A 14,599-nucleotide genomic window follows, 5' to 3' on the forward strand; every position below is an offset into this window, starting at 1 on the left:
AAAACAAAAATATTCAGGATTACTTTTAGTCGATCCAGGCTCCTGGCCAGTACTAGCATTTAAGAATAGCTCATTAAATGCTTTACAATAGAACCTGTCATATTGAGCATACGTTAAAACTAGACTAGAATTACCATGCAGAACAAATAAACAAATCACAAGATAATCAATTATATATTATTTTTAACGAAATTATGAACACCCCATCCTGCTGAAAGAGAAGAAAATCCACTGGTTATACTATTATCAAACTGAAGGTGATCTTATGGCATGTAAAGGTTTTCACCTGCTTGCATCTGCCAACAGATTTACCAAACTCTGCAGTTGTTTCAGCTGGAACCACAAGTTACAACACCAGTACATAAATAAACAAGTTAGCACCTGCACCTCATGAAGATCTCATCTCAGTCTGTTGAAAACGAGACAGGACTGACCATCAACCCACCTCTAGCTGATCTTCCCAATCCGTCCCATACCAGCTCCGTAAAACATGGTCAATCTTCGAAAGAAGCTGCTGTGATTCCTTGAAGAAATCATTATACCTGCAAAGAAAACAAAAGGAAACCGCAACCAATTCAACCAAACGCTAATATTTACTAAACCAGAATTACAACCATCATAACAGACATCACGCACTTGAGTTTGCATCCCTCCAAGATCTTCCACAGCCTAACCCTGGAGCTCTCCTCCTTCATCCCCTTTCCCTTCAGCTTAGCCACGCAGTAAAGCACAAAAGCAAAACATAGCCTCTCCACATCCTCGGGCTGCAGGGATCCAATCCAAAACTTAGCAAGAAATCGCGTAAGAATTGAGAATTTCAGCACAAAAGAGAGCACTCCTGACCGATTTGCTCCCAAACGAAGGGGGCGTGAGAAACACGCCCTTCCCCTCCTCCAGCAACGCCGCGGCCTCGCCAGCGACGCCCTCGTCCACTTCCAATTCCTGCATCAAACCTTCAGTGATTAGTAAGAGAATTCTCACCCCGGACGTCAGAGGATTTCAGCAGTGGCGAAGAAATATCTGACCTTGCAGAGATCGGCGAAGTGCGTCTCCACGGCGGGAGTAGGCGGAGGTTGCGGCTCCATGGATTATACGAGTTGTTCGGTCAATCACGAGGCTTCAGAGGCATCAAACGGTGTAGGCTAAGAGGCCGACGCCTCGTATTGAACCGCTTGAGAATTCACCGGATTGCGCAGCTCCGGCGAGCTAGGGTTTGGGGGTTTGGGGATCGGGATTAAGAAATAACTTGTTCAAAGGGGTTTATGGAGAAACTTCCGTTGTCCGTCTTGCCCCGCTTATGAACAGTGGGGGTTGCTAGATATTTGCGAATTGTGTGATTCAAAAGGGGCTGGACTGCAAAAGTAGGCGCTGTTATTTTCATTTTGGACCCCACTGCTCCCGATATAATTTTTTCAAAACTAGTAAAACTGCCCGTGCGTTGCAACGGGTAAAAAGTATCCCTACTACCACCAGAGCAAAAACTTGCACCATTCTGCTAAAGGGCACAATGTTTAAGATCGATCTCTACTTTTTTTTTGAGAAACAACTTGAACTTTATTAATTAGAAATAATCGTTACATCGTCTATAAGTAGAGTTACAAGATTTTGCATGGACTCCTCTATCCAATCCCTAGTAATGGAACATTTTGCTAATCTAGCAAGCTCATCAACTACTTTATTCGCTTCACTACATCAACTACTTTATTCGCTTCACTATTACAATGTTCAAAACTGGTGTGAGGAAAATCACAGGACATAAAAGAACAGTCCTCAAAAATTGCGTCAGTGACTTCCATATTATCAGAATTGATAATGAGACGATTGCAGCTTGTCTTTTGTGCCAAACCTAAACCAAACCTGAGTGCTAACACCTCCGCTGTCAGAGCATCCGCACAGTACTAAATCTTCCAGCTACCACCTACTATGAAGTTTCCTTTGTCGTATCTAGTAACAGCACCCGCTGTGCCCCTTAGCTGATCATGATCAAAATAAGCATCCACATTCAATGACACAGGCTTTTTTTACCACTTCATACAACCCCAAATGTTCCCACACTTTTGTCGGATTAAAGGATCTGCAAACCCTTGAGAGGTTCGAACTCTGGGGTGCATGCGGAGATCTCAACCTACCCAGCCTGCCTACTCGCGATCCTCCTAAGCCTAGAGCGACAAGCTCAAAAAGACAAAGAGACACAACAGTTTATCCTGGTTCGGGCCACCTTGCGGTGTAATACCCTACTCCAGCGTTTTGGTGGATTGCCTCGGAAGGCTGAGGATGAACTAGTATAGTGGATGAACTGGCCTCAGGAGGTGAGGTGTTCTTGAGCTCAAGGGAGCTGGTGTGGTGTGAGCTAGTTCGACTTGTCCTCCTCCCAAAGGTTGGCGGGAAGGGAGCTGATTCCTCCCCATCTATCTCCATGCTCTTCTCGCGGGGCTGATTCCTCCCTTCTCCCCCTTTCTTCAATGTTGTGATATCACATTACCAGATCCACCTGCTGCATCTGGACCCCCGCTCTGTTATCCTTCTCACCGTCTTCGCCTTCCTCTACGAGGCCATGGTCGGCATTACTCCTTCCATGGCCTTATTTCGCCATTTTTTCTTGCTTCGGTTGGTCGATGCCCGCCAATGCTCTGGGTGCGCGACCTTTGAAGCTATGGCCGCAACCGCCGGTTCGGGAATCGACTTCGAGCTCTCGCCTGCTGCAAAGGGATTCCGGAAGCAGTGGATGCTCATGGATGCCCGCGCGTTCAGCCCCCTGCTCTTGACTCCTGGGGCACCGGCCTCGCCTAGCTCCGGTTGGTGCCACGAGAGGCTCTCCGACCGGCGTCTTGCTTTCGTCTAGAAGAGATTGGCGAGGCTTCAGGAACTGGAAGTGATGGCGCCAATGGTGGTGAAGGAGTTTTTCAGGCAGTGCATCGCTCCCCTTCAGTGCCACTCTCGCCCAATGTGGGACCTTGCGGGCGTCGAGGATCCAATGAGGCTGCAGAGGCCATCATTGGCCGCTGGGACCCTAAGTATGGTGCTCAAACTCCTGATAGGCGAACCCGAGTCTGCTGACCTTCTGGGGGGTGGCTGCCTGATGACCCACAAGTGTAGGGGATCTATCGTAGTCCTTCCGATAAGTAAGAGTGTTGAACCCAACGAGGAGAAGAAGGAAATGATAAGCGGTTTTCAGTAAGGTTTTCTCTGCAAGCACTGAAATTGTAGGTAATAGATAGTTTTGTGATAAGATAAATAGTAACGAGCAACAAGTAAATAAAGTAAATGAAGTGCAACAAGGTGGCCCAATCCTTTATGTAGCAAAGGATAAGCCTGGACAATTTCTAATAATGAGGAAGGAGCTCCCGAGGACACATTGCGAATTATCTTCAAGCTAGTTTTCATCACGTTCATAAGATTCGCGTTCGGTACTTTGATAATTTGATATGTGGGTGGACCGGTACTTGGGTACTGCCCTAACTTGGACAAGCATCCCACTTATGATTAACCCCTATTGCAAGCATCCGCAACTACAAAAAGGAGTATTAAGGTAAACCTAACCACATCATTAAGCATATGGATCCATATCAACCCCTAACGAAGCAACGCATAAACTAGGGTTTAAGCTTCTGTCACTCTAGCAGCCCATCATCTACTTATTACTTCCCCATGCCTTCCTCTAGGCCCAAATAATGGTGAAGTGTCATGTAGTCGATGTTCACATAACACCACTAGAGGAAAAGACAACATACATCTCATCAAAATATCGAACGAATACCAAATTCACATGACTACTAATAGCAAGACTTCACCCATGTCCTCAGGAACAAACATAACTACTCACAAAGCATATTCATGTTCATAATCAGAGGAGTAATAATATGCATAAAGGATCTGAACATATGATCTTCCACCAAGTAAACCAAATAGCATCAACTACAAGGAGTAATCAACACTACTAGCAACCCACAGGTACCAATTTGTGGTTTTGATACAAGATTGGATACAAGAGATGAACTAGGGTTTTGAGAGGAGATGGTGCTGGTGAAGATGTTGATGGAGATTGACCCCCTCCCGAAGGGAGGTGTCCCCGGCAGAACAGCTCCGCCAGAGCCCTAGATTGATTCCGCCTCGTGGCGGCAGAGTTTCGTCCCGTAAGCTTGCCCACAATTTTTTCCAGGGTAAAAGTGATGATATAGCAGAAGATGGACACCGGAGGCCCACTAGGGGGCCCAGGAGATAGGGGGCGCACCCTATAGGGGGGGGGCGTCCCCCTGTCTCCTGGACAGGGTGTGGCCCCCCTGGCCTATTTCTTTCGCTCATAAATTCTTATTAAATCCAAAAGGTTGCTTCGTGGAGTCTCAGGGCTTTGGGAGCTGTGCAGAATAGGTTTCCAATGTTTGCTCCTTTTCCAGACAGAATTCCAGCTACCGGCATTCCCCCTCTTCATGGTAAACCTTGTAAAATAAGAGAGAATGCCATAAGTATTGAGATATAATGTGTAATAATAGCCCATAATGCAATAAATATTGATATAAAAGCATGATGCAAAATGGACGTATCAACTCCCCCAAGCTTAGACCTTGCTTGTCCTCAAGCGGAAGCCGAAATCGAAAAATATGTCCGCATGTTTAGAGATAGAGGTGTCGATAAAAATAAAATACGGACATGAGAGCATCATGATCATTCTAATAACAACAACATATATAGATTTTGTCATATGATTTCCTATGCTCAAGTAATAAGCAATTCACAATGTCAAGTATGGTTCAAAAACTTCATTGGGAACTAACAAACTATAATCTCAGTCATTGAAGCAATTGCAATTTATCGTAACATCAGAAAGAGTCAATAATAGAGCTTTTCAGCAAGCTCACATACTCAACTATCTCGTAGTCTCCTACAACTGCTAACACTCACGCAGTACTTATGGTTATAGAGTTTCAGCCAGACATTGAGAAAGATAGGGGCTTATTATGTTGCCTCCCAACATATTCACCTTTAGGTGATGTCAACAATAATAGCCTATGCCAACTTACATCCAATTGGATGTATATATCATGATCTTTCAAACACGAGGAGCTTGCCAAAGGATAAAATGAAAAAGGGAAAGGTGAGGATCACCTTGACTCAAGCATAAAGTAAAAACATAAAGTAAAAGATAGGCCCTTCGTAGAGGGAAGCAGAGGTTGTCATGCGCGTTTAGGGTTGATGTACAAAATATTAATGCAAAAGAACGTCACTTTATATTGCCCCTTGTATGTGGACCTTTATTATGCAGTCCGTCGCTTTTATTACTTCCACAACAGGTTCGTACAAAGCTTATTTTCTCCGCACTAATAAGTCATACATATTTAGAGAGCAATTTTTATTGCTTGCACCGATGACAACTTACTTGAAGGATCTTACTCAATCCATAGGTAGGTATGGTGGACTCTCATGGCAAAACTGGGTTTAAGGATATTTGGAAGCACAAGTAGTATCTCTACTTGCTGCAAGGAATTTGGCTAGCATGAGGGGGAAAGGCAAGCTCAACATGTTTGGAAGGTCATGACAATATACTTTAACTGAGATGTCGAAAAACATAAACCATTACATTGTCTTCCTTGTCCAACATCAACTCTTTTAGCATGTCATACTTAATGAGTGCTTCACAATCATAAAAGATGTCCAAGATAATATATTTATATGTGAACCCCTCTTTCCTTATCACTTCCTATTAATTGCAACGATGACCAAGACTACGTTCATCAACTCTCAACAATTTTTATGCCTCATACTTTCTATGTGTGAAGTTATCACTATACGTAAGATCAATATGAACTCTTTTATTCTTTCTACTTTCTCAAGATCACAACAACATAGCAAAGCCCTTAGCTCAACACTAATCTTTATTATAGATAGCATACGGACTCGATTACATAAAGAGATCACAAAGCAAAACTCGAAACTACTTGATATCAAAACTTCAAACTACTAGATCAAGATACTACTAAAAGGATCGAACTAAATAAAGCGGTAAAGATAGGAGTGTGATGGTGATACGATACCAGGGCACCTCCCCCAAGCTTGGCAGTTGCCAAGGGGAGTGCCCATACCCCTGTGATTATTTCTCCTTCTTCACGGTTGGTGTTATGATCTTCTTGGCGATGATGCCCTTCAGGATATGGTTCTCCTCCTCGAGCCTATTGACTTGTTGTTTGAGGTCCATAATTTGTTTACGGAGCTTGCCCGTAACGGCCAAAGCTCCTTTTACCCAAGGATGCTGCATAGCTTCTGGAGAACACATGAAACTCTTTTTCATATTTTCATAAGAAAGAAAACTAGAGTTGGAAGGGATGACCGAAGCAGGGACAGCCAGGCTAGGTAGTTCCCCAATAGTGAATTCTGCTTGGAGATGAGAGGTAACTTCTTGATCTTCCTCCATGGCATCTATCCTTTTCAAATCAGCCTCCATCTCATCCTCCATTGATTGTCCAAAGTGATAGGCATCGCTATTTGCCCCTGGACCTGGCGTTGGGTGAGACACCCGACTCTCCCCAACTGACTCCTGAGAAGACATCTTGCTTTATTCCGCAACAGGAACAACTCGAAACGAAAACAGAGGATATTTGCGTGATACGGTGGTTAAAACCTTCGGGAGTATATATAATGAATTTTTACCGACCAAATATGTAATATACAAGAAAACGGAGTCCGGGAGGCACACGAGGTGCCCACCTCGTGTCCCTTTCGGACTACTTCTTCCTTCCTAAAATTCTTAAATAATCCAAAACTGATAAAAAATGCCTTTAAAGTTGTTTTGGAGTCGGTTTACTTACCGTACCACATACCTATGCCTTTTCAGAGTCTGGAACGTTCTGGAAAGTGTCCCTTATATATTCCTCAGGAGTTACGGTTTCAATAATATTAGTTCAACATTGATAGGATTACCTGAAATATAATGTTTAATTCTTTGACCGTTTAGCACCTTCGGATTTGTGCCTTCGAAGTTGTTGATTTTTATAGCACCAGAATGACAGACCTCCTCGATAACGTAGGGACCTTCCCATTTTGAGAGAAGTTTTCCTGCAAAAAATCTTAAACGAAAGTTGAATAATAACACATAATCTCCTACGTTAAACTCATGCTTTTGTATCCTCTTATCATGCCAGTGTTTGACTTTTTCTTTGAAAAGCTTGGCATTCTCATAGGCTTGGGTTCTCCATTCATCAAGTGAGCTAATATCAAACAAGCTCTTCTCACCAGCAAGTTTGAAGTCACAATTGAGCTCTTTAATAGCCCAATATGCCTTATGTTCAAGTTCAAGAGGTAAATGACATGCTTTTCCATAAACCATCTTATAAGGAGACATACCCATAGGATTTTTGTATGCAGTTCTATAGGCCAATAATGCATCATCAAGTTTTTTGGACCAATTCTTTCTAGATCTATTCACAGTCTTTTGCAATATTAATTTGAGCTCTCTATTGCTCAACTCTACTTGACCACTAGACTGTGGATGATAAGGAGATGCTATTCTATAATTAACATCATACTTAGCAAGCATCTTATGGAAAGCACCATGAATAAAATGTGAACCACCATCAGTCATAAGATATCTAGGGACTCCAAACCTCGGAAAAATAACTTCTTTAAGCATTTTAATAGAAGTGTTATGATCAGCACTACTAGTTGGAATAGCTTCTACCCACTTAGTAACGTAATCAACAACAACTAAAATATGTGTATAACCATTAGAGGCAGGAAAAGGTCCCATATAATCAAAGCCCCAAACATCAAACGGTTCAATAACAAGAGAATAATTCATAGGCGTTTCTTGACGTCTACTAATGTTACCTATTCTTTGACATTCATCACAAGATAAGACAAACTTACGAGCATCTTTGAAGAGAGTAGGCCAATAAAAACCAGATTGTAGTACCTTGTGTGCAGTTCTGTCTCCAGCGTGGTGTCCTCCATAGGATTCAGAGTGACACTTGCGTAGGATCTGTTCCTATTCATGCTCAGGTACACAACGTCTAATAACACCATCTACTCCTTCTTTATAAAGGCGTGGATCATCCCAGAAGTAATGTCTTAAATCATAAAAGAACTTTTTCTTTTGCTGGTATGTGAAACTAGGCAGTATATATTTAGCAACAATGTAATTAGCATAATCAGCATACCAAGGAGCAGTACGAGAAGCATTGACGACCGCTAATTGTTCATCAGGAAAGCTATCATTAATAGGCAGTGGGTCATCAAGAACATTCTCTAACCTAGACAAGTTATCTGCAGCGGGGTTCTCAGCTCCCTTTATATCAATAATATGCAAATCAAATTCTTGGAGCAAGAGAACCCATCTAATGAGTCTAGGCTTAGCATCTTTCTTTTCCATAAGATATTTAATAGCAGCATGATCAGTGTGAATAGTAACTTTGGAATCAACAATATAAGGTCTAAACTTATCACATGCAAACACAACTGCTAAGAACTCTTTTTCAGTAGTAGCATAATTTCTCTGGGCAGTATCAAGAGTCTTACTAGCATACTGGATAACATTCAATTTCTTATCGACTCTTTGCCCTAAAATAGCACCTACAACATAATCACTAGCATCGCACATAATTTCAAAAGGTAAATTCCAATCAGGCGGTTGAACAATAGGTGCAGTGATCAAAGCTCTCTTAAGTGTTTCAAACGCTTCTGCACAATCATCATCAAAGACAAAAGGAATATCTTTTTGCAATAAATTAGTCAGAGGTCTAGAGATTTTAGAAAAGTCCTTAATGAACCTCCTATAAAAACCGGCGTGACCAAGGAAACTTTTTATACCTTTTATGTCCTTGGGACATGGCATCTTTTCAATAGCATCAACTTTGGCTTTATCAAATTCAATACCTCTCTCGGAGATCTTGTGCCCCAAGACAATGCCTTCATTAACCATAAAGTGACACTTTTCCCAATTCAGGATGAGACTGGTGTCTTCGCATCTCTGCAAAACTCGATCAAGGTTGCTCAAACAATCATCAAAAGAGGATCCATAGACGGAGAAGTCATCCATGAATATCTCACAAATCTTTTCACAAAAATTAGAAAATATAGCCATCATGCATCTTTGAAAGGTAGCAGGTGCATTACATAAACCAAAAGGCATACGTCTATAAGCAAAAGTACCAAAAGGGCAAGTAAAAGTAGTTTTAGATTGATCCTTCGCTGACATGGGTATCTGAGAGAAGCCAGAATAACCATCTAGAAAGCAAAAATGTGTGTGTTTGGATAGCCTTTCTAGCATTTGATCAATAAAAGGTAAAGGGCAATGATCTTTCTTAGGAGCTTTATTTAACTTAAGAAATCAATTACCATCCTATAGCCTGTAATAATTCTTTGTGGGATCAATTCATCTTTATCATTAGGAACAACGGTAATACCTCCCTTTTTGGGGACACAGTGGACAGGGCTTACCCATTCACTATCAGCAACAGGATAAATAATACCTGCCTCAAGGAGCTTTAGTATCTCCTTTCTTACCACTTCCTTCATCTTGGGATTTAATCGTCTTTGAGGATCTCTAACTGGTTTGGCATCTTTCTCCACTGAAATTTTGTGTTGACATAATGTGGGACTAATGCCCTTAAGATCATCCAGAGTATATCTAATAGCAGCTCGGTGCTTCTTCAGAGTTTTCAATAATCTTTCTTCTTCTTTCACTGAAAGGTTAGCACTAATAATAACAGGATATATTTCTTTTTCATCAAGATAAGCATACTTATTATCAGGTGGTTTGAGTTCAAACACAGGATCACCCTTGGGTGGAGGGGGATCCCCAAGAATTTCAACGGGAAGGTTATGTTTCAACATAGGTTCCTGTTTAAGGAACACTTCATCTATTTCTTCTCTTTCCTTCATAAACATATCGTTTTCATGGTCTAGCAAATATTGTTCTAATGGATCAGTTGGAGGAACAACAATGGAAGCAAGACCAATAATTTTATCCTTACTAGGTGGTTCCCTTTCACGAGGTTGTCTACTAAACTTAGCAAAATTAAACTCATGAGACATACCATCTATGCCAATAGTGACAATATTCTTTTCACAATTAATCTTAGCACTAGCAGTATTCAAGAAGGGTCTACCAAAAATAATGGGACAAAAATCATCTTGTGGGGAACCAAGAACAAGAAAATCAGCAGGGTATTTAACCTTCCCACACAAAACTTCAACATTTCTAACAATCCCAATAGGTTTAATGGTATCCCTATTAGCAAGCTTAATAGTAACATCAATGTCTTCTAATTCAACAGGTGCAATGTCGTGTATAATTTCTTTATAAAGATCATAAGGTATCGCACTAGCACTAGAACCCATATCACATAAGCCATGATAACAATGATCTCCTGTTTTAACAGAAATAACTGGCATGCCTACAACAGGTCTACGTTTCTTAGTATCAGGTCTAGCAATATTAGCAGTCTCACCCAAGAAAGAAATAACATGCCCATCTAAGTCCTCATCCAAGAGATCTTTAACCATAGCAATACTAGGTTCAACATTAATTTGCTCAGGAGGTGTATAAGTCCTAGTATTACTCTTACGAACAACAGTCGAAGCTTTAGCACTAGAAGAACAGTCGAAACTTAGGTGTCATACCTGACTCCTTACCATCGTCGGAACCCCAATCTTCAGAGTTGCATTTAATTCTTTCCAATAAGTCCCATTTGAAATCAATAGTCTTCAGCATATAAGAACCAGCACAGGAAGTATCGAGTAAGTTGCGATTATCAAGAGAAAGCCGAGCATAAAAATTATGAATAATCATTTCCTGAGAGAGCTCATGATTGGGGCATGAATATAACATTGACTTAAGCCTCCCCCAAGCTTGAATGATGCTTTATCCTTCGCGAGGCCAGAAATTATATATGTAGTTACGATCACGATGAACAAGATGCATAGGATAGAACTTCTGGTGAAATTCCAACTTCAACCGCTTATAATTCCAAGATCCCGTATCATCACATAGCCTATACCATGTCAATGCATCTCCCTTCAAAGATAAAGGGAAGACCTTCCTTTTGACAACATCATTGGGAATACCTGCAAGCTTAAATAATCCACAAACTTCATCCACAAAGATAAGGTGTAAATCGGGATGCAATGTTCCGTCTCCTGCAAATGGATTAGCTAGCAGTTTCTCTATCATACCCGAAGGAATCTCAAAGTAAATATTTTCATAAAGTTCAATAGGTTGAGGAGCAACTCTTTCCTCTTCTGGTTGGGGTGAAGATACCCCAAAAAAGCCCCTCAAAGGATTAGTTTCCATAGTGACAAGTAACATCAAATTTCAGCACACTATATAAATGTTTCCTTACCAAGTTCCACTCACCAAAAGCGCTACTGTAATGCCCTCGATGCGGCTATATCTCCCACGTGTCGAAGCACAACTTAGAGGCATAACCGCATTGAAAGCAATGTCGCAAGTGAGGTAATCTTCGCACAACCCATGTAATACATAAGGGAAAAGATACATAGTTGGCTTACAGTCGCCACTTCACACAATACATAAATAAACATCCATCATCCAGATTACACTCAAGGTCCGACTACGGAACCAAAATAAAAGAAGACTACCCCAAATGCTACACAGATCCCCGATCGTCCCGACTGGGCACCTCTACTGATCATCTGGAAACGATACATAGTAACGACCAAGGGCCTCATCAAATTCCCACTTCAGCTCAGTTGCGCCATCTGCGCCAGTATCCTCGGCACCTGCATCTGTTTTGGTAGAATCTGTGAGCCACGGGGACTCAGCAATCTCACACCCGCGAGATCAAGACTATTTAAGCTCATAGGTAGGAAATGTGTAATATGGTGGAGCTGCGGCAAGCACTAAGCATATATGGTGGCTAACATACGCAAATGAGAGCGAGAAGAGAAGCAACGCATCGGTCGAGAAGCTAGAAGCGATCAAGAAGTGATCCTGAAACTACTTACGTCAAGCATAACACAAACTGTGTTCACTTCCCGGACCGCCGAGAAGAGACCATCACGGCTACACACTCGCTTGATGCATTTTAAAGAGGTCAAGTGTCAAGTTATCTACAACCGGACATTAACAAATTCCCATCTGCCTCATAACCGCGAGCACGGCTTTCGAAAGATTATATACCCTGCAGGGGTGTCCCAACTCAGCCCATCACAAGCTCTCACGGTCAACGAAGGAATAGACCTTCTCCCGGGAAGACCCGATCAGCCTCGGAATCCCGGTTCGCAAAACATTTCGACAATGGTAAAACAAGTCTAGCAAAGCCACCCGATGCACCGACAAATCCCGATAGGAGCTGCGCATATCTCGTTCTCTGGGCACAACGGATGAGCAAGACGTCGGGTTGGTATAGACCCTCGTTGCCCAGGGGACGCTGGACATCGCTCAGGTTGGACCAACACTCGAAGGAGCACTGGCCCGGGGGGGGTAAATAAAGATGACCCTTGGGCTCGCGAAAACCCAAGGGAAAGGGCTTAGGTGGAAAATGGTAAACCAAGTTTGGGCCTTGCTGGAGGAGTTTTATTCAAAGCGAACTGTTAAGGGGGTCCCATAAATCACCCAACCGTGTAAGGAACGCAAAATCAAGGAACATAACACCGGTATACGGAACTAGGGCGGCAAGAGTGGAACAAGTCACCAGGCATAAGGCCGAGCCTTCCACCCTTTACCAAGTATATAAGGTGCATTAATATAAACAGGAGATATTGTGATATCCCAGAATAACCACGTTCCGACCTGGAACAAACTTCATCTTCACCTGCAACTAACAATGCTATAAGAGGGGCTGAGCAAAAGCGGTGACATAGCCAGACAAAGGGTTTGGTAGGACAGGATGGTTAGAGGTTTAACATGGCAATAGGTAGGCATGGTAAACAAAGGCAGGTAGGGCTAACATAGCGAAAGAGCGAGTACTAGCAAGCAAAGATAGTAATGATTTCGAAGGTATGATCATCTTGCCTGCAAGGTTCTCAGAGTTGTCGAAGGCTGGATCCTCGTAAGCGTACTCAACAGGTTCCTCGTGCACGTACTCGTCTCCCAGCTCTACCCAAAGCAAGAACACAAGCAAGGAACCACAATAAATCACGGTGCAATGCACAAGCAACATGATGCAAAACATGTCATGATATGCGAGATGTGATATGCAATGCATATGCGTGCTTCGGAAGGAAAGATGATGAACAAGGCATCGACTTGGCAAACCAAGTATGCCGCTGGAAAGATGAGATGATTTTGGTTGAAATCGATATAAAGATCACCGGATTCGGATGCACGGTTTGCAAATGGCAAGCAAGACAAGAATGACACAAAGCTGCGATTAACAGCACGATGCTACTTAGCATGTAACAAGAAACTATGCTACATCACCCCAACATAAAAACAAAGCATATGGAGGTCATCTACAGGAGATGCTTTACAAAAGAGGAACACTGAGCTACGGCTAATTCACATCATAACAGGTTCAAACAAGCATGGAGAAAGTGCAAAAAATTATCAAGTTGGACATGGCATAAACAGCAGCACGAAGCAATGTTCAGAGCAAGTTATCAACATGCTACAGGAACTTATAATAGCAAACTAAGGCATGGCATGAATCTACTCAAAGCATAGATCAAAAGTCCCTTAGTGACCATAAGCCAAAAAGGATCAGAAAATATGATGGCACCCACGTAAACATAGCAAGTTTCGTTAACAGATTTCAGCAAACAAAGCATGTCATTGAAATAATTATGAAGGCACCTTCACGAGCTCGATGCACTCACTACAGAGCATCTCATGATAAACTAAGCATACATCCATCAAGAATGCATGACATAGAAGCTATACATGGCAAGAAACAACATCATAGCATACCCGGACCAACTACAACAACCTCGGCCAAATTGAATAACATGTAAACAATCTGCCAGGAAACAATTTGAAGCAAAAGTAGAGCACGAAACTGACATGCTAGACTACTCCATAATTGCCACCAGGACCATGGATGGATAGAGCAAAATAATGTTTTCAAAACACCCTTACTGAAGTATCTCAAATTATGCATGGATCTCTCTGTAGCAACATGTTTACATGGCAATAAAATTACAGCAGAACAGGAACTAACAACAACGTTAACACGAAGCCTAGTTTGCATGCTTGTGCTAGTCACCACATTGGTCACAAAAATACATGGTAAGCACCTTTGTAAAGAAGACATAGCCTATTTCAAAACATATTTAGGGACCAAGTCCATAGGATGCACACATCAATCATGGCAAAAATGACAAAAGAGCTCGTGCTGATAACAATCTGAAACTAACAATATGAAGCCCTCTTCCAACAGCATTTCGGGCACCAAGATGACCTCAAATGCAAATGATGCAATGCAATGAAATGATGTACTCTCCGAGACGAACAATTTGACATATTATACGCACGAAACGGAGCTACGGGTGCGAAGATGCGATGCGATGAAGATGCAATGATTTTTACTGCAGATCTCAGGACTTAGTGAAAAAAAACAGGGGGGGGGGAAGAGAAGTCAACCGGCCCGATCTGGATCTGACGCGAGGGTTCGCCGGAGTCGGGCTCGCCGGAGGCGGGGACAAGGCCGGG

General features: G+C 42.2%; 1 protein-coding gene across 1 annotated transcript in view; it reads right to left on the bottom strand.

Moving 5' to 3' along the window:
- LOC119295949 (retinoblastoma-related protein 2-like) overlaps positions 1–1,263 on the bottom strand; it is a 9,839-nt gene extending 8,576 nt beyond the window's left edge. The window contains exons 1-6 of the mRNA XM_037574373.1: positions 1,026–1,263; positions 844–942; positions 637–764; positions 446–542; positions 287–333; positions 1–94 (exon numbers count right to left, since the gene is read on the bottom strand). The exon at positions 1–94 is cut by the window's left edge and continues 7 nt beyond it. Coding sequence (XP_037430270.1) covers positions 1–94; positions 287–333; positions 446–542; positions 637–764; positions 844–942; positions 1,026–1,085 — 525 coding nt within the window. The 5' untranslated portion in view covers positions 1,086–1,263. The remainder of the gene's footprint in view (positions 95–286; positions 334–445; positions 543–636; positions 765–843; positions 943–1,025) is intronic.
- Positions 1,264–14,599: the final 13,336 nt, after the last annotated feature.

Source organism: Triticum dicoccoides, chromosome 4B, assembly GCF_002162155.2.
Source record: "Triticum dicoccoides isolate Atlit2015 ecotype Zavitan chromosome 4B, WEW_v2.0, whole genome shotgun sequence".
Classification (NCBI taxonomy): Eukaryota; Viridiplantae; Streptophyta; class Magnoliopsida; order Poales; family Poaceae; genus Triticum; species Triticum dicoccoides.